Source organism: Centroberyx affinis, unplaced genomic scaffold, assembly GCF_046629955.1.
Source record: "Centroberyx affinis isolate AG114_WGS23_722 - 3 ecotype Tasmania unplaced genomic scaffold, CSIRO-AGI_Caff_v1 ptg000555l_1, whole genome shotgun sequence".
NCBI classification, from domain to species: domain Eukaryota; kingdom Metazoa; phylum Chordata; class Actinopteri; order Beryciformes; family Berycidae; genus Centroberyx; species Centroberyx affinis.
In genome coordinates, this window is record NW_027279199.1 from 413,845 (window position 1) to 434,597 (window position 20,753).

The 20,753-nt window shown below is 44.2% G+C and overlaps 1 protein-coding gene across 1 annotated transcript; it reads left to right on the forward strand.

Annotated features, from left to right (window-relative positions):
* Nucleotides 1-4,457: 4,457 nt before the first annotated feature.
* slc6a17 (solute carrier family 6 member 17) lies at nt 4,458-16,745 on the forward strand. Its single transcript, XM_071518126.1, has 11 exons — nt 4,458-4,758; nt 7,538-7,695; nt 8,917-9,043; nt 9,763-9,944; nt 10,918-11,028; nt 12,056-12,297; nt 13,032-13,224; nt 13,888-14,080; nt 14,754-14,913; nt 15,704-15,866; nt 16,383-16,745. The coding sequence occupies exons 1-11, from the start codon at nt 4,458-4,460 to the stop codon at nt 16,743-16,745; spliced, it is 2,193 nt and encodes a 730-aa protein (XP_071374227.1).
* The last annotated feature ends 4,008 nt before the right edge of the window (nt 16,746-20,753 follow it).

Sequence of the window (20,753 nt, forward strand, 5' to 3'; positions counted from 1 at the left end):
GACCCATCAGATTCTGTGACCTGCCCTGATATTCTTACCCTAACCCCAACCATCTCACTCCTCATGCCTAAACGTAACCAACCTAACCAACACTGCAGGTCACAGAATCTGATGGGTCACCAAATACGGTAACACCTGTACTGGGCTATTAGTATTGTCCTGGGAACACTGCAGATGTTTTTGGATCGAGTATCAACTACTGACGTGCGAAAGAGTGAGTCAAACCTGCGTCAGACTTCGTCGTGACGTTGCCATAGTAATTTATTCATCCTATGGGGAGCTGATTTATCCCACAACACAACCATAACCACGTGGAAACCAGAGGTGTGAGCAGACTTTCCAGACAGCAAAGATCGGTCACAGCGCTGCAGTGAAATATACGGCTGCAATAAACTAGTCTAAAAGCGAATAAATTAGTCTATCTGGGTAAAAGTTAAAATAATTAAAAACCAAACTTGTGTCAGGCGTTGAGTTCCTGCGTCAGACTTTACGCACCATGCGCCCTGGCAGACTGGAAGCTCTGTGATTTCGCATCTCTTTGCGCGCAGAGATGCTGCATACAGAGACAGTGCCTGAATGAAGATATACTTACTTTGGATTCATACAGTCACGCCGAGTCCGACGTTATACCTCGTCCCGCACACAGATTAAGGTAAGGGTATTTTTGTACCTTACATCATTTGATCAATCTAATCATGTGCGTTTCTCTTTGTATTTAAATTGCGTCGTGATGTCGTTTATTTCTCCCCTAAATTGCAATATTTTCTGTTTCCAAATGTACTTGTGATCGGTCGTGAGAATTGAACGTCATCTTTCACCTTGTAGTTATCACTTGTCAAATGATGATTTCGCCGCCACAGGGTGCGCGTCGTTCATTAATCCTCCCTGGTTGACGATGTCGCGCCATGTGTCCCCAAATTTGGCTCGAATACGACATCTCCTGCACGGCTACAAATCATCGGTTGTCTTATATTACTATTGTTTCGATCACCGCATTATTATCATTGCGTGTGTCATTTGACCTTGACAAGGCATCCGAGGTTATCCACATATGGGTCCTCAAGCTATGGCAGGCCTGTATGTAATGTTGGAGACGGTGACTGAACATGCAAGGATGCCTTAACAGGGCCAGGAAGGTGCCATTTTGGACCTGTCAGATTCACTGTGGTGTTCAAAGGCTCAAATCCTAGTGGGAAGCAGCGTAGCCTAATTCATGTTTGCTGATTGGCTGTTGTCCAAACCTTGTATGTTACCAGGTTATCGTTTTCATATCAAGGATGTCATAAATTGAGGAGGAAATGAGACAATCACTGATGGCTGCCTGACTGATAATGCAGTAGATCCTACAGCAGCCCATCACCTCCACTTGTGCCACAATCTAGTCCACCTCTGTCTTGTCACAGCAACTCCATGTTATTTGCAGCTGTCCTTTGGGGGATATCACGTCTGTCCATTTGAGATGGTGAGAGGAGAGATAGGGTACCACTGATGCTGCAGGGATGGGATTTCAATTTCGCAGGAAGAGCCATTGCTTAGCAACCACACTAGATAAAAGTGGAGCATATCTTTATAGCGGAAACCGCAAACCTGTACTGTTATATCATCAACACAAAGCTGTCTGTGGAGAATTGGTAATATATAGTCAGGAACACACAAGAGGATACAGGTACACAGCTCTGCCTCCCAGGAGGGAACAGATCCAGCACTTAGGCAGATCCTGAGTTTGTCATGCAGCTTTTACATCTGCTCAGATAGAATTTACTTTTAGAAATAAGTGAAAATGATGAAATCTTGAAAAAATCTACTACTATGATGTTTGCGTGCTTTAAACCTGTGGTGCGGTGTGGAGTTTGCATGTTCTCCTCGTGTTTGCGTGGGTTTCCTCTGGGTGCTCCGGTTTCCTCCCACAGTGGAAAGATGGTTTGAATTGAAGACTCTAAATTGCCCATAGGTGTTTCTGTGTAGTATGGTGTATGATGTATATGATGTATATGTAGTATGTATATGATGTAGTATGGTATATAGTGATGTAGTATGTATATGACATGTATGTTAAGCCCTTTGAGACATGCTCGTGATAAAGGGATATATAAATAGATTTGAGTTACTCACTATACTTCTCCCAGCTGCATGCATACTGTGTGCCATGTTGTTCAAACGGATATTGAATGTTGAATGAATATATGTAGAAAGATATGTATACTGTCTATAACATGTCTTGTGCACTGTATGTGAGGTCCTGCTGTCTTTGTACTGTACCATGTGTGTCAGCATGTACTGTGAAACTCTGCAAGTTGTCAATGTGTCTCTGCATCACTGTCACTAAGGCAAACTCCTATACTTTAATTGCACATGGTTAGACAGTGTGACTCACATCAGCTATTTCTGTCTAATGAGCCATCATCTTACCCATACATAGTAATTAGGACAATTTGTTTCTAACTATACCATGATTTCCACACGTTCAAAAAGTAGGACACAAATAATGTTGTGCAACCTCCGATTTTCACTCTACGGTGTTTAAAATCAAAACACTCTTCTCAAGTTGGCAAAAAATATTTTTTGTTTGCAAACACATGCACGTCATCGCTTCACACCTCGTTCATAGACCGTTTGATGATGATTCATAGTATTATGCAGTTGTAGATTGCTGTGGGAAAGGTCATTGGTGTTGTAGGACTGGGTTGAGCGCTCAGCCTCGGCGCTGCTGCATGTCGTGACTGCAGGGCCTTGCCACTGTTGAGGAATGTGATGTGCGTGCTGCTGGAGTGGCCTCTGGGTGGGCTGAGAGTCCGTCCGGCCGGCACCCGCTCTTGAGAAGTCACTGCATATGAGAACCCGGCTCTGTGTTCAGTCTGCCGCCTCCATATTCTTATCAGAGGCCTTCTCTCTCCAGATCAAACACCTCTAGCTCCCGTCCCGCCCTTCAGCTGCCAGAGTGACGAGTCAGATCTGCCGCCAGTCCCCACGCAGCACACATCAGAAATCTGTCTTCAAAGTCCCGTTCTCAGTCATTTGACCTCTCCTTCAGTCATCTGCTCCTCTAGCTGTTGTTTGGCATTTAACCATGTTTGTCCTTGGGGTGTCCTGGTGGCTCAGTGGGCGAAGGCGTGTACCATGTAAACACGATGTCCTGGGATTGAATCTGGCTCAAGACCTGTGCCGCATGTCGTCTCTCTCTCTCTCCCAATCGTTCCTGTTTATCTCTTCTTTGAACTGTCCAATAAAGGCAAAAATGGCCAAAAAAACCCTAAAGATTAATAGTTACATTTACATTAAATAAATTAGTTAATGTAAATGCTGTCTGTTCAACAATATTTTAATCTAGTTATTGTCAAACATCGTCTTTGGGGTGCAGAGGTCTTGTCATTTGGGGTGCTGCGTGCTGGCAGCTACAAAATCAAATAATTGAAAACAATTGGGTCTCTGTTACTCATGTTTTAGACAGTGAATGCAGCAGACCCAGAGCTTCTACAATGCCTAGTATGGTCTCTCTCTTGTGTAGTGCTGTGGGATTATCAGAGGATTTTGCAGTGGGACTCCGAAAAAAAGTTATATACTCACGCACGATTACACGTCAGTGAACCTGGAGAGGCTTGGAGAGACTTTCCAGACAAGAGTTCTCTTTAACAAGAAGCCAATTAATGCAGGAGCTCTGGCCTTTGCTGCTCTTTTTAACAACTGAAATTTAAAATCAACCTGCACAGAGGTTGCTGCAGATAGGATGGGCTTGTCAAGATAAGAGCAAAATACAGACACTAATAACCAAGAAAGTATTGGCTTAATACAGATTCTACTTTCTCTTGAGACCAGTAGTCACACAAACGGACTACTGATCTCCACGCTCGCTGCTGTTCATGTGTTCTGCAATGCTATTCACATGACTCAACTTTAGAATAATGGGTTCTGCTGTGAAATGGATTGTAACACAATCTTTCTCTCTCTCTCTCTCTCTCTCTCTCTCTCTCTCTCATTCATTATAATGAAGTGGATTACTGAAATACCTCACTCAGGGCTCCACAGTCCTACTATTTTGTTACCACTCCTAAAAATATATTCATGCTACCTAGCAAGCAGACAAAGGAGCACACATGATTCAGAGATGGACATATTCAATTATTGTCACAGACCATGCTCCTAAACTTCCTTCCTTCCATTACTTCTGAGATGTTTTTTTTTTTACAACAAAGCTTGACTCTTTGTAAGTGTTGTTATAACAAGGCAGAAACAGTGTCCAACTAAAGTATAGTTCATAAACCAGGACATTTTAAACGCCTAACTTCCCTGACTCTCTCCAAACGTTTCTCTTCACAGGTTTTGGAAAAAAGCACAACTTCCTCCCCCTGGCACCTCCTCAGATTCCTGCTGATCTCCCTCCAGCTCGCCTCCTCTTCCCTCTCTGTACTCTGGCTCCCCTCTCCTTCCCTCCATCACCTCCACCCTCCTGAGGAGCAACCATGCCGAAGAACAGCAAGGTGACCCAGCGGGAGCACAGCAATGAGCCGGTCACCGAGTCGGTGGCTGACCTGCTGGCCCTGGAGCAGCCCATGGACTATAAGAGCAGTCAGATGAGTATGGGCCTGAGTCCTGGAGCCATCGCCCCAGGAAAGGGCCTGCTGCCTTCCCCTGACCCAGACGGCGAGGACGGCCGACCGGCCTGGAACAACAAGCTGGAGTACATCCTGGCCCAGGTGGGCTTCTCTGTCGGCCTGGGCAACGTCTGGAGGTTCCCCTACCTGTGCCAGAAGAATGGTGGAGGTAGGTGATCAGGGGAAATACAGTGTATGGGCAAAGGCTAGCAGGGATATGTGGATGTCTGTAGATGATCTTGCTGCATTTTGACATCTCAGTGTGTGGTTAAAGCATGGCAGTAAATGCTTCCAGGGTTAGGCAATCAATTCCCATTTGGGCCACCCATAGTGAACATGTGCACCCTCAGAGTGCTGAGTAATGTGGAATGTTATGCTGAGTCAAGGCTTTTAATGTGACCTTTTTTATTAGTTCTGTAAAATGGAGAACTAAAGCAGTGGCCAAATAGCTGTGGTCATCAGAGAGTAGTTATCTTAATATTGTGTAATGATTTGGATTTTAAAAGCCTTTTGTTTGAGTATGGGATTAGCATTTTCCTGTCCCAGCCTGTTTAGAAAAGGCTGATGGACGAATACAATCCAGAATATTGCTTTGTGCCAGGCAACTATTTGCTAGAAAGTGATTTGATTGGAAATGCCCACCGGTCTTGGTGATTGCCGTGATATTTAACACTGTATCGCTTTGTCTCATAAAAATTGCATTTGCTCCAGCAATTTCAACTAATTTGGCTCTTATTTCCCTAATGCCAAGTGCAGTCACTTTATACGCCAAGTACTGTACTGTGCTTTTCGTCTAGTGTTGCACCTGACACACAGACAACACCTCTCTCTCTCTCTCTCTCTCCTCTCTTCTCTCTCTCTCTGAGTCAATGACACATGTAGGGCTTCTCCCAGCATGTAAACAATACGCCCGGGGCCAAACCAGCCTGGACAGCCTGTGGTGACAGTTCCAACCACCTAAAATTTCACACCCATCCAAGCTGCCACAACAACATCTCGGCTGCGTACAAATGCACTTTACCCATTATTCTGAACCATTTACCATCTGCTTTGCAGACGACCGGAGGCATCAGTGTGGTAAAAAGAAAATGGGCACAAAGCTACTCTACAAAATGACTTTTTCTGAAATAATCCATGTTGTGACAACAAAATCTCTCATAACCTTTGCTGTTATGTTTGTTCACTTCATATTGTGTGAATACCTGATTTCATTTGGCTGCTGAGGATAGAGATAAATGGTATACCAGGCGGATTTTGTTACACCGTGATGTGATTGTATTGCATTTCTGCATGTGTACTACACCGGGCATCTATCCTCTGTTTCTACCATCACTTTCATACAAGTGCATAATAATGGGCTGTACGCTATTATCATTATTCTCATATAATTGTCCTACACAGTACACCTGATGACACTGCTGTAGTCCCTTTCTCCTTGACAAATTGGGTCCTGTCAACCAATTAGCCGACCGCTCATGTCAGCTAGGGGGCTGCAGCGTCTTGAACATTTCTCAAAGCTGAGTGGACTTGTGCCATCAGCAGCTTCAGAGACAATGTGGCTTCTCTCAGCCAGATAAGGGAACACCGAGAGGCTGAGTACAATAGCGTTGGTTATGCATCGCGGACTCAGAGCTCCCAGTTAAATTTTTTATTTGCGTTGCTTGCAAGGTTTCTCAGGCTTATCTCCCTGGTATTATCTGTGGCGGTGTACACTGCGGTGGCTCAGATGTGTGGGTGGTGCTGATGGAGATGGAGCAAATGGAAGAGTCAACACTGATTTCCTGGGTTTCCAAACGTTTATTGTTGGTTTACTTTGCGTGGGTGGCGTGCGTATCTACGGTGTATGAAATACATGATATAACAAAGCTGAATAAATGATGCGCAGAGCCGCACAATGTGTGTGTGCAGGTGTGTGCGCATGGCCATGTGTAAAATTGTGTGTATTTGCACATTGTGTGTGCATGTAGTGTGTATCCCCCAATGAATCTTGACTCCATGGTAGGTGCCACATCCTCCAGTCTAGGCTTGTCCCAGTGATGAGGATGTCGATTTCAGCTTGACAATCTGCTCTCTGTTTCTACCTCCTTGTCCATCATTGTCCCATCTCTCTCTCTCTCTCTCTCTCTCTCTCTCTCTCTCTCTCTCTCTCCCCCTTTTTTGCCCTGTGTGTTTGCTATTCAAAAGTACACATACAGTTACCTTTCTTCATCAAAGGCCCGTGGAAGTAACACTGAACAAAGGCCGTACAGCATTCACTCTTAACCATCCAGTCAAAATAATAATACTTGTGTGTAATATGGCACTGTGTTCCTTTCTTTGCCTCCTTTGTCTGCTGTTAGCTCTAATAGCTACCCACATGGTTCTCAGTATTTTTGATCCGGTCAAACGTCAGACCTCCCTAGTGTGTTATTAGAGTGATTTGTTTGGATCGGTCTGGAAATAGCAGCAGGTGAGAGAGCTGTCCACCACATGAACCCTTCCTCTCTGGCTTTGGATCTTTTTGTCACCATGGTGCCCCTTCATGTCTTGACGTAAGCAGGCCTGGACGTGACATGCTGTCTTTGAGAGCCTGCTGCTCTCTCCCTCCTCACTTCATGCAAAAAAAAAAAAAAAAAGGCGGAGAGGGGCAAATCTGGCAAAATGGTGGATGGGAGATGGTACAGAGAGGAACTGAGGAGAAAGAGAGAGAGAGAGAGAGGGAGAGAGAGAGAGGGAAAGCGGAAGCGGCGAAAATTAGAGTGGAGGAGGATAGAGAGAATTGATCCCAAAAATAGACACTGACAGAGAGCATTTGATGAGTGTTCCTGCTTTTTTACAGTGAGCTTTTGTACTTCACTAGATATGAATTTCAAACAAACTGCGTTATACACATTCCGGTCACCAAAGCAGCTGTACATTTTCCAGCAGCACTCATAATGCCTTTTCCCTCCCTCCACCCTCTGTCTCAGGTGCTTACCTGGTGCCCTACTTCATTCTGCTTCTCCTCATCGGCATCCCCTTGTTCTTCCTGGAGCTGGCGGTGGGTCAGAGGATCAGGCGCGGCAGCATCGGGGTGTGGAACTACGTTTACCCGCAGCTAGGAGGCATCGGGGTTTCCAGTCTGATGGTAAGTGCTGTCATCAGCTCCTTAACGTGACCTATAATCACTTCATCACATTGTACATCATGATAACAACACCCTTGGAAGACATGCAGTGTGTGCTCACGATCAAAGGCCTGAAACGCCAGTTCTATTTTACATGATGGGTGTGGGATGTAGGATTCAGATGCCAATTTCTCTCACTTGCACAATTTTATCTTAGAGTTAAACAAGCTAAATGCAGAGACAAGAGTCATGTGCAAGTCATTCTACTGGACTCCTTCTGCCCGCTCATATTAGTTCCCTCTGATGCTTTACAGCAAGCGGCATACAAAGACCAGCACCAATTACTGTCATAATCTGTCCCTGTCATCTGTGCAAGTCACGACCCATCGTGTCCCCTCCCATCTGCTGTCCAGATGCAGTGTCATCAGCCTAAAACACAGTTAGTCGGTGACGTGATCTAGTCAGGTCAGTCAGTGATCTAGTCAGTCAGTCAGTCAGTGATCTAGTCAGTCAGTCAGTCAGTGATCTAGTCAGTCAGTCAATTGGTGATCTAGTCATTCAGTCAGTCAATCGGTGATCTAGTCAGTCAGTCAGTCAGTCAGTGATCTAGTCAGTCAGTCAATCAGTGATCTAGACATTCAGTCAGTCAATCAATGATCTAGACATTCAGTCAGTCAATCAGTGATCTAGACATTCTGTCAGTAAGTCAGTGATCTAGTCATTCAGTCATTTAGTCAGTGATTTAGTCAGTCAGTCAGTGATCTAGAGAGACAAAATAATCTGTGAAATCCGCTGTTTTGTGTGTGATGGAGTGCGTTTTCAAATCAGTTAGGATTTTAAAAGTCCTCTGGTGTTTTCCGAGCCTTAGTCAGTCTGTCAGTGATCTCATCAATCAGTGATGTAGTGTAAGGAGGAGGAGTCAGAGGAACTGGCCCGGGGCAGTGATGCGTGCGGCAGCTAGGATGTGGCATAGAGAGATTCAGCAGCTATAAATACATCGTCATAGAGGACCCCGGCCTTGGCTGCTGAGAGAACACAGTTCAATAATTCATACGCACCCTGACTTAAGCTGTGTGCTCAGCATCTGAGCCCCGACTTGAGGAGGGAGGTTCACATCAACAAATTGCAGAGTGTTTGCCCTCGCCCCTGTGTTGCTTTGTGTTTGTGTACCCATCTGTGTGGTGACACAGTGATGTTTTTAGGAGTGATAAACACTACAGTTATCTTTCCTTTCCCTTGCAGGTTTGCGGTTTTGTGGGCCTCTATTACAACGTCATTATCGGCTGGAGTATCTTCTATTTCTTCCAGTCCTTCCAGTACCCGCTACCTTGGGCTGAATGTCCCATCCGGAGAAATGGAAGCCAAGCAAGTGAGTCCACAACACAGTTTTGTACAGCACAACAGTGAGCAGTGAGCACAGCAACAATTCACATACTGAAACTAGTTTAGAATAATGCAGCGCAACACAATTACTCATACAGAAGAGCATAATAATGTAAAGCACTCAACCACCAAGTAGAGCAAAAAATAACACCGCAGTGAGTTCTGCAAGACAATTACATATTCAGCAAAGTGGTTGGGCAGACGCAGACACACAGGCAGCCTGATACTGCACAGAACTCTTCTTTGCATTGAAGCAGCTTGCCTTGCTGTGGCTCCACAGTCAAGCAGACAGCAGACAGTGTTTGTGCTGACTCCAGAGCTCGGACAGCCCCGCGCCTCATCTGACAGGGCGGCTCTGTTAGCGGGGTCTGTCAGAAGGAATGACCTAGCCAACAGCCTGAATACCTCGAATGGCTGGCAGCTGGTCGCCTGCGGTGAGTGGCGGAGGCACACACAGGTCCTGACAGAGTAAAAGACATCAGCTCCCATTAGCATTACATGCCTTGGTGTCTGCTGCGCTTATGATTATGAACAGAGCTGGGAAGCTGTGGAGCATCCTATAGAGCAGGGGATTTAGCTTGACTATCACCAATTCACTTATCTTTAGAAAATGAATTGATGCACCATACAGAAAATTTAAAGGATTCCTATAAAACTCATTACCAAATTGGATGCTCATCATGTCTTTCCCATTTCCCCTCATAGTTGTGGAGCCGGAGTGTGAGAAGAGCTCGGCCACCACTTACTTCTGGTACCGGCAGACCCTCAACATCACCAGCAGCATCGACGACACCGGTGGTTTGAACTGGAGGATGACCCTCTCCCTGCTGGCTGCTTGGATCATCGTCTGCCTGGCTGTGATCAAGGGCATCCAGTCCTCTGGGAAGGTACGGGGTCTCCCTGGCTCCACAGCAGGGGCTGGGGAATAAAAATACAGAGATTACCGCTTTGCCATTTATCTATGGACAGTAATTCACTGCAACTAAGGTTCTAAAATTTTATATATAATCCTTGAATTCATTTTAATCAGTGGATTTCATTTAGGGTTTTTTTTTTACTTTGCTAATGCTTGTTGGTCAGAGGTGAGATGCTAAACCCTATCATCATCACTATTCTGTTTTTGGATCTCATCTATGTTATGGAAGAGAGAGACATGCAACATTAATAAGCTTAAACTGAACCAAGCAAAGACTGGTTCAGGATGCAGATGGAAAATGCTTTGGTTGGCAACATCTGCAACAACGTCCTGTGATCTGGATCCAGAGAATGAGTCATGTACCACAGCACAACATCCAGCCCACATTTTCAATAGGAAATACACAACCGAGAGAGGGGGGTTGCCAAGGTCTGACACAGTTTTTTAAACACCAAACTTAGTAATCCAATTATTATAGCAATGCCGCAATAATTCCCTGAAATGCCGTAGGAAGGATTTTTGAGTCACCTCTCCAAACCTCTAGGATTCCTCTCCACATTTGGTAAAATTTCACAGATTCCTCACTGCCAAGTAAAATAACAAAGCAGTCCTGTGATTGATTCATTGTGTTTTTGGAAGTGTGTGTAAGACTAGGGCCGTGTGTGAATGGCATGTTTATGTACTGTATGTCTGTGTGGGGCTTTGTGTGTGTCGTGTGTTTTGTGTGTGTGTGTGTGTGTGTGTGTGTGTGTGTGTGTGTGTGTGTGTGTGTGTGTATGGTTGCAGTTTGGTCCTACTCCATGTGTGAGGCTTCAGAAGAGCGGTGACCATGGTAACACTGTATTGCGTGCTTGACTCTCTGTCTGTCTCTCTCTCTCTCTCTCTCTCTCTCTCTCTCTCTCTCTCTCCCTCCCTCTCTCTCTCTCTCTCTCTCTCCCCCTCAGGTGATGTACTTCAGCTCTCTCTTCCCATATGTGGTGCTCTTCTGTTTCCTGGTGCGAGGTTTGCTGCTGAAGGGAGCGGTGGATGGCATCGCTCACATGTTCACCCCTAAGGTGAGAGAGAGCAAAACACACCAGCGATCTCCCGTGGGATCTTAAACAAAAGGCCACATTTGTATTCAGCCAGCACATGTTCAGGGAAATTGTATGAATAAAGTTTTGGGTAGGAAAATCTTGGTATACTGGGTGGAAAATTTTGTCTTAAAGCCCTGCTGCTGTCTTTGGTGCCGATCATTCATTCATGGATTGTTGACCAGATAGATATTTGACATCTGTAAGTGACATTTAGTCTATGCAAGGTGTTCAGCTGTGAGTGATTGATGGTTTCAGCTGCTGTACCACACAGGCCATTACATCCGCTCATAGGAAAATGTTGTGTCATTAATATCCAGGCTCTATAATGAAAGTTTGGTTGATGTCTCCCTCTCATGGTGGATCGGTGTATTTGTATATATAATGGACTCTGAACTGCAGGCAATGAATAGCATTATTATATACTGCTGTACTTGGGGTTTATTCCCATGAGGAATTACTTAGTAAAATCAAGTTTTGTACAGCAGAGATTTTACAAGGCATGATCTAGTAACTAATAGAATAAGAAACTGTGTTTTATAATACAATATACTAATTTGTTTTTACTGTGTAAAATAGTGTTATCTGCAGTACTATTGCAGGATAGATGCAGGAATAATGCACAAAGGTGCACTTTTAAGTATTGTTACCACTGTAATGAATTTATTTATTTATGCTTATACTGATGATTTGCCCCTATTGTTAATCACATGGACATCCAAAATAATGAAATTAATACATGAAAATGATTGAGAATAAAATAACAATAATGTAGTTAAAAGAGACAGATAAATCAACAATTCAACAGAAAAAAGAATTAACAGGCCAAAAAAGACAAATAAGACAAACAAATAAGAAAGAGCATTTCAATTATTTGAGCGATTTAGATGGCAAGGCGAGGTGGGACAAGGAGAAAAAAGACTAAGTAAAGATACATATCTAAGAAACTTCATAACAAATCTGAAACCCAACCCTTGACTGACCCGTTCACCCCCTTCCCTCTTTCCAGCTGGAAAAGATGCTGGAGCCGCAGGTGTGGAGGGAAGCAGCCACCCAGGTCTTCTTCGCCCTCGGCCTGGGATTCGGAGGCGTCATCGCTTTCTCCAGCTACAACAAGCGAGACAACAACTGTCACTTTGACGCCGCGCTGGTCTCCGTCATCAACTTCGTTACCTCCATCCTGGCCACGCTGGTGGTGTTCGCCGTGCTGGGCTTCAAGGCGAACGTCATGAACGAGAAGTGTGTCGTCGAGTGAGTGTGTCATCGTGTAAAATATGTCACTTGGCTAGCATTTTGCTGTAAGACGCAGAGGTGTGACCAAGTCAGCTTCGCTCAAGTCCCAAGTCAGTCTCAACTGTTGAGGCACAAGTCTCAAGTCAAGTCCATGTCATTAATGTCAAGTCTCAAGTCTAAATGTAGAACACCAAGTCAGAACAAGTCAAGAGTCCTTTTCAATGCAATATGGTTTTAATAGGATAAAAACGTGGTAAGAGCATCATGAGTTTGATTTCTATAATCAGTTTCAACTTCAATAAATTCAATCATTCCATACAAATTCAGAAAACAGAATTTAAATTCAGTCGTCTGGTGGAACAAATCTCATAACTTTCAATCCCAAATCTTTTGTCAAGACTTTAGAAACCTCAAAAAGTCAAAAGTCAAGTCCCAAGTCACCAGAATCCAAGTCAAGTCAAGTCTCAAGCAAGTGAAATTGTGACAAGTCAAATCTGACTTGAGTCCAAGTCATGTGACTCAAGTCCCCACCTCTGGTGAGATGCAACAGAATTGGAATCAGATGGAACAGGATCTTGATATAACGCTTTTCCTTTTTTTTTTTTTGCCTTCTTTATTGGAATTCAGCAATTGCAATACTCATCCAAGTTTCTAGCAGTCTCTCTTCTATTGGATGAAAAGGCAGCTGTTTGTACTTTAACTGTTCGACATTAACACATCCTTCTTCATCTTCTCCACCTCTCCGTGTGCAGTAACGCAGAGAAGATCCTGGGCTACCTGAACACCGGTGTTCTGAGCAGAGAGCTCATCCCTCCTCACATCAACTTCTCCCACCTGTCCTCCCAGGACTACGCCGAGATGTACGCCGTCATCAAGACGGTGAAGGAGGACAGCTTCAACCAGCTGGGCCTGGACGCCTGCTTGCTGGAGGACGAACTCAACAAGGTCAGACTCCAGGAGAGACTCAAAGACTGTAATGAGAATATGTTTCATGTGTATTTCTCTATATTTAGAAACGTGTGAATAATGGTTTCGAAATCAAGATGAACTCAACAAGGTCAGCAACAGAGACTCCGCAGGCTGTAATGAGAATATGTTTCATGTACATTTCTGTGTATAAATAGGGGAATAATAGGAAAATCAATAAGTATCTTATGGCATGCTCTCCCAACTGGTTAATATCCCCTGTTTCATATATCTTTCTCCTCAGTTTACTCCAGTATGCTCTTATCTTGAAGTAAAATAATCCTCTCTACCTCTCTCTTTAGCTTTTATTTTTCTTCTTTCTTTTCCGAGCACTTCTCTCTCTCAAGATCAGTCAAAAGTCCCAGGAATATTGTCCTTACTGTTGGTTGCTTATTATGTTGGTGATCTAGGAATTGTAGCTTAGTCTACTGTTGCACTCATTGTAAATCACTCTGGATGAGAGTGTCACCTTAAATGACTGGATTATAAAATGTAAACGTTAAAATATATATTGCATAGTGCGAGTACTTCTCCACATAGAAGCATTTGTCTCCCTGTCAGCATCAAAAGCGATACATCCGGCACCGCTTTCAGCTGTGCAGCCCTGTATTGACCCCTGACCCCTGCTTCTGTCTCCTCCAGGCGGTGCAGGGAACAGGCTTGGCCTTCATCGCCTTCACCGAGGCCATGACCCATTTCCCCGCCAGTCCCTTCTGGTCTGTCATGTTCTTCTTCATGCTGATCAACCTGGGCCTGGGCAGCATGATCGGCACCATGACCGGCATCACCACGCCCATCCTGGATGCCTTCAAGATACGCAAGGAGATCCTATGTGGTGAGAGGGATGGTTTGATACGATACGATGTGATACATACGATAGACCTTTAATGTCAGATTTCTATGAAAAATGTTATGCATCATAACAGCTCCGTTTTTTTAAAAAGAATAAACTCACATCATACACAGGGTGAACACACAATCACACTGCACATAACACACATAATCACACTACACTCAATTACACATAAGCATCAGAATAGCACAGGGACCCTAGATTACCCCCATATTGCACTAAGCCCATATATCCACCCAAAATCTTAATATAGTACATCACAATTATTATGACCATACTTATTGTTACAGAATGCATAGTCAAAAAGATGATGGACTAGATATCATACAAGAAATGCTGCACATGCAGCCGCCTCTCCAAAGTAAATACATGTATTATTTTGGATTTTTCATCCAAAGTACTTACAAAGCATTACATTTTTTGTGTAATTAAAGAGGTAAAGAGGAATATCATTGTGTAGATTATATTATATATTATATATATATATTGTGTATATCACAGGTTGATGTTGGTGTTCGAAGCTCCTAACATGTATTGTGTAACTGTCATGTAATGTGTCAGCACCAGTTAACCAGGTCAAATTCCTTGTGCGTCCCTCATACTTGACGAATTAAAGCATTTCTGATTCTGATGTTTTCCCCCTTTCCCCCCTCAGTGGCTTGCTGCATCATAGCCTTCTTCTTAGGCCTGCTGTTTGTGCAGCGCTCAGGGAACTACTTTGTCACCATGTTTGATGACTACTCCGCCGGTTTGCCTCTCACTGTGGTGGTGATCCTGGAGAACATCTCTGTAGCCTGGATCTACGGCACTAAGAGGTAACAGCACCAGGCCGGAGGAGAATGGACTGGAATGAGAAACCGTGTCAGGGCAAACTGTCTGGATCAGGTTTTCTGATATGTAGACCTAAGCCCTGTTTGGATAGGATTAGTTTTCAGGAACGTGTCTGATGTAATTGTTAGCTTAAGATCTGTAATGTTACTGACCGGTTCGGAATAAGAGCTCTGTAGTCTAGCTCAGAATTATGTAGATGGGTGTAGCTAGGCGGCCTCACTTCATGCACTCATCACACACTTAACTAACACTCTTCATCTTTTTCTTCTCATTGATTTATTTTTGTTGTCTTCTAATTGGTGTAGGCCTACTTAAAGGATAAGTTTGGCGATTTTGTACCTCTTACGTACCTGTAGTTGGACCAGATATGACTGAGAGGCAAACATTTCTTCATGTATCTCTACATGTTGATGAAAATCCAGACTTCTCCCACTATAAAATGCCAACAAAATTACAAAAAAATTCATTCTAGTTTTACCTGATGTAAATTTTACTGTGTAGACAGCCATAGGTGAAGACAAAAGGAGGACAAAATCTTTATTGACGCAGTTGCATGCTGTCTGTAAACATTAGATTCTACAGACAGATAATATAACAGAGATGCTCAGGTAAGGATTGCATTACCTTGCATCATCCTGTTGCCTGATCCCATTTGAATATGGCTTTAGGTTGAACACACAATGTGCTGTCTTTCATTCTGTGCTTTTATCTGTCTATCATCTCTTTCTTTGTTTCTTTCTTTCTTTCTTTCTCTCTGTCTTTCTCTCCTCCCAGGTTCATGCAGGACCTAGAGGACATGCTGGGTTTCAGGCCGTACTCCTTCTACTTCTACATGTGGAAGTACGTGTCCCCGGCTATTTTGGTGGTGCTCATCATTGCCACCGTCATTGAGATGGCCATTAGCCCTGCAGGCTACAACGCCTGGGTGGAGGCGGAGGTCAGTGGCTCAGGCTCAGGCCCTCCAGGCTATGTGTGTGTTTGTGTTTGTATATGTGTGTGTGAGAGAGAGTGAAAGAAAACAGTAGTGGAAAAGGAGAGAAAGACACTGAGAGACAGAGAGAGAGAGAGAGAAGGCACTACCAGACTTTCATGTTTTTTCCATAAATGCTGGCCAGCCCCGTGTTCCACCTCGGAGCATCTTGTCATCAATATTCATCCATGCATCTGCTTGGCCTTTCAAACATGGCTCCTGTCCAATGGTTTGCAGTGTTACTCACTTCTGTTTCTCTTCTCTCCTCTTTCTCTACCACATTATCTCTCCTCCTATCTCCTTTTCTTTCTGCTTCTTGTCTGCTTTTTCCACCGACTCCCCTGAACCTTTTCCCTTTCAACCTCTCCTTCTCCTTTTCCCATTTTTTGTCTTTTTCTCCCTCCTCCCCCTGCTCTCTCCCCCTCTCTCTCTCTCTCTCTCTCTCTCTCTCTCTCTTCCTCTCCCCCTCTCTCTCTCTGTTAGGGCTCAGAGCGATTCATGAGCTACCCGCCCTGGGCTTTAGCCATGGCCTACGCCCTCATCGCCGTGGCCATGCTGCCTCTGCCCCTCGTCTTCCTCGTCCGCCACTTCAACCTGGTGTCGGACGGCTCCAACAAGCTGTCCGTCTCCTACCGCAAAGGCATGATGAAGGACATCTCCAACCTGGAGGAGCAGGACGAGCAGCGCTTCATCCTCAGCAAGAACCCCAGCGAGGCGCCGTCCCCCATGCCGGCTCACCGCGCCTACCTGGGCCCCGGCGGCACCCAGGAGATGACCAACACCAACTACGGCACGAGCACCAAGACGGGCTACCAGAACATCGGCTCGCCCGAGTCCGAGCTATGATCCGCTGAGCTCGTAGATACTCCCGCCCGCTAAACCCCAGCCCTGCTTAGAGAGAGGGAGACAGAGAAAGAAAGGGAGATAGAGAGAGAGATAGAGACAGTGAGGTCAAGAGAGAGAGAGAAAGAGAAAGAGCACTGCCGGTTGTTGCAGCGTTCATCACACCTTAACCCCAAGAGCTGAATCCCTCTATCCTCCCTTCCCTGCTCCCATCACTCCTTATCCATGCTGCTGATTGCCTGGCAGTCCCAGCTTTGATGAAAGGATCATGGGAAAGTGATACCGAACAGATATGATGCCCTTTTTTCTGTCTATCAAGGTATTATAGGGGCAGCAGAGAGAGAGGAAAGCAGCTTAGAAAGGTTCCCTCTGGGCCCAGATACAGGGTTTTCAGTTAATAAGCTCTTGCTGAGGTTAAGGTGTCCGCAACGCTGCAATACTTTATGTTGTACTGAACCATAATCCCATGTGTTCACTAGTTTGGAGAAGGTTATTTTTGAGACAGAAGGGTGTTCCTTGCTCTCGGAGCGCTTCATGATATTCTGGTTCAATTTTAGAGGATTGTTCTTCATGGGGATAGGGTGGAAGGAGACTCAGAAAAAAACATGTATTTTTTTTCACCTCTACTGCTGTGAAATTTCACCTTATCTTATCTCATGGAAGATTTACTTTGGCTTTCTCTATGAAATGACCTGATCTTAATCGGTCCTGTACTTCTGCAAAGAGAACATTTCTCATTTAGTGTACAAAATGATGACAAATTCATCCATAACAGTATGTCATAACCAACGCTGGTGTTATACAGTGTGTAAACAGTGTTATGAAGTGTTATGAAGAGATTATAGCTTAATGTTTAGGTATGCGTTCACTGTCTGTATCATGCGTCAGCAATAACGACCAGTCAAAGTAGAGTCCTTATGAAACTGTGGATCTCCTTCTATCCCTATTTTCCCCATTGATGTAGAATACTGTACATATGTGTTGTGCAATAGTCAAAGTCTAGGATGTCACCGTAAATCATGTATATACACTCCAGTAGTACAAACTGGGGGAAAGTTTTAGCCTGCTCATTTATTCTCCCTGAACCTGCGACACAGAAGCACAGAGCCCCAGTATCTTTAGAGCATCTCTGAGCCTTAACACAGAGCAGCACTTCTCATGAAAGCAACCTTTCCCTCTCCTGAACAAACAAGGCTCCGGAGCAGAGCTGCTGCCAGCAGCGCTGCTCTCGTCTCTCCGCCGTTCCAGCCGCAGCTGGCCTAGACAAAGCTTTCCCATTTTAATCAATGCCTTAGAAGGCAGAGGAGGCTTTGCACGGGCAAAGATAAGCAGAGCAGCTCGTGTTTGATCAGCAGGCAGCTTCGCGCTCATCTCTGTCTGAGTGTCTCTGTGTGTGAGAGAGAGAGTGTTAGAGACAGAGAGAAGGAATTGTGTGTTTGTGTGTGTGTGTGTGTGTGTGTGCGTATTTGAGTCAAAGAGACAGAGAGAGAAGGGAGTGTGTGTTAGTGTGCATGTGCATTTGACTATGTGGGCAAGTGTGCATGTGCATGTTTCTGTGTATGTGTGCGTGTGTGAGTGCGAGTGTGTTTGTGCCTCTGTGTCTGCTTCTGAATGAGTGCTGCCGGTGACCCTCCATGTTTAAAAATAGAGCTGCGTTACCCAGGGGAAGCCGTGGCAACGCACCATAGAGACGAATCCTCCTGCTATGTGGTGGAGGAGGAGGTGGAGGAGGAGGAGGAGAAGGAGGTGGAGGAGGAGAGCAGCGCGTTGCCTTGCTTTGTCTGCTCCACCTGCATGGCACATGCTGTCCTTTCAGCAATACAGTGATGAGACAATTTACTGTCAACAGTGTCCTAACAGTGTATCTCTGATGTTGTTACAGTGCATTGACTTAGTGGATGGTGGCTTTCAACAAAGTTCACTGCCATGCCACACTGTGGATTATTCATATTTTATCCCATGGAGGATGACGTTGATGTTTAGGGTTAGTCGTTGTACATTCCTCAAATTGTGACCACTACAGACATGATCATCCCATAAGCACTACAATCTACACTTTATGTCTTTTTGTGAACTGAGGTGTGAAAACTAAAGCCTTTTTTTTTATTTTCAATGTAGAATCTTGTATGACAATGTATGTTTAGGGGTTTAATGTGGAAAATGTAACGTGATATAAATGTTTTGGGGAATACACACAGTACACAGTTTTTGCCACTGGGTGTCTCTGCTGGCCAGCGGAGGAGCCAGTGACATCCTCTGTCTTCTTGCCCCTCCCTGAGACGACACTGCAATTCTTCTTGAGGCTGAACAGATGTTGTGTGAAGCACAGTCAGTCACATTGTTGGTGCCTGAACAGCATCTCTGTTGTCTGTTCGCCTTATGCTTTTGTCCTTTTTTACCGTTGTCGATCATGTAGTGTTAGTATGCAGAGTTTGGACCAATGTCTCGTCTTATTCACTTGAGCACTTTAATTAAGTAGAGACCCTGGAGTTGTCCGTTGAGCACAGATTTGAAAGAGCTTGTCTGGAGATTTAGCATCGGTCATAGCAGTGCTGTCACTGAATGTGTCTTGATTAGCAATATTTATAGAGAGAGAGAGAGAGAGAGTCCATGAATGTCTATGAAAGGCACAAAACAACCACCCACAAATGGTACATGACCTAAGATGAAGGCACACACCTGGAAAAGCACATAGCGGAAGCACATGAAAGGAAGCACAAAGGAGTTACATGTCGTTTCTTAGTGAGCAATGGATTTTACCAGTCGACCCGATAATTATATCATGAGTCAGCACACTGAACTGAATTTGTGATGTAACTGACGGATCATGTTGGTTACGGTTTGATTCCTGCCCCCCCACAGAGGTCAGTGGAGGATAAAACAAGGTACTGAGATGTGTTGTACCATCAGGCCATACTGCACTGCTACCAGCTGATCTGCACAATCAATAAATACATGACAATTTACTGAGATGAAACACTTGAGCTATCACTGATGCGGAAGATCCTGTACAAAGAGAGAGAGAGCACAATCGCAATACATCAGTTTATTATAATCTTGTGGAAACAGCATCATTCACCGTGACAGACAACTTCCCTCATTTGTTTAAATGGTTTGCCCATTTAGATGCATGATGCCAAGGAGTTTCCCTTGTTCCACACACCGGGCACAGCAGGTCAACTGCCTCTAAAATGGAAAGACACTTGAAAGCACTGCTGAAATACAATGTGCGATGGAACAAGGTCTTCTCTTATTGGACCAAGTTCGCCCAGTAATTAGGTATTGTAATTTTGTATTGATATTTGGTATTTATTATTGAAAACAAAGAAAGTTATATTACCACTCCAGGGTCTCTTTGTCTTGTCCATGTGTCATATGTATTGTATGTGTACTACAAAGCAACTCCTACAAGTTAACTCAGATTTCAAATTAGTGAGATTAACGCAACAAAATTAGAGTTATAGTGTATTTATTTAACTGTGCAAATAGAGTCTTTATGTGACCAAACCATAGCTATATTTATAGTACTTAAGACAATGTATTTAATCTGTATATATTGATGTACATTCTGAGAAATTCACAATGAGTATCTATAGTAAGAGTGACAGGGTGAATACTTGAGCTGTAAATAATAACTGTATATTTTGAAATATTTCTGATTTTTGTACGTAATGTACCTTTGGTGTCTGTTGATCTATGGTGTTAGTGTGTGGTTGTTCTCAATCAAAATAGCTCGAGCGACTGTGTTTAGTGTGTGTGTGTGTGTGTGTGTACATGGGTGTGTGTGTGTGTGTGCGTGTGAAGTACAAGTACATGTAGGTTTTGGTGTTAAAACGTGTGTGTTTTTTCCTCCACTCTCAGTGTTGTGTGCTGCTTACCTAATCCAGTAGATAGACTCCTGTTGTTGTGATGACCTGGGACCACTGATGTCAGCAATCTCTTCTGTGTTTTCTGGAGCCGCTCACTGGAGATACAGTGGCTTCCATCACAAAACTGACAACATAATCAAAA

Coding starts and splice junctions, on each gene's coding strand:
- slc6a17 (XM_071518126.1), top strand. CDS start 4,458: ATGCCGAAGAACAGCAAGGTGACCCAGCGGGAGCACAGCAATGAGCCG. Junction 4,759..7,537: donor GTGCCAGAAGAATGGTGGAG/GTAGGTGATCAG, acceptor CCTCTGTCTCAG/GTGCTTACCTGGTGCCCTAC. Junction 11,029..12,055: donor CTCACATGTTCACCCCTAAG/GTGAGAGAGAGC, acceptor CCCTCTTTCCAG/CTGGAAAAGATGCTGGAGCC.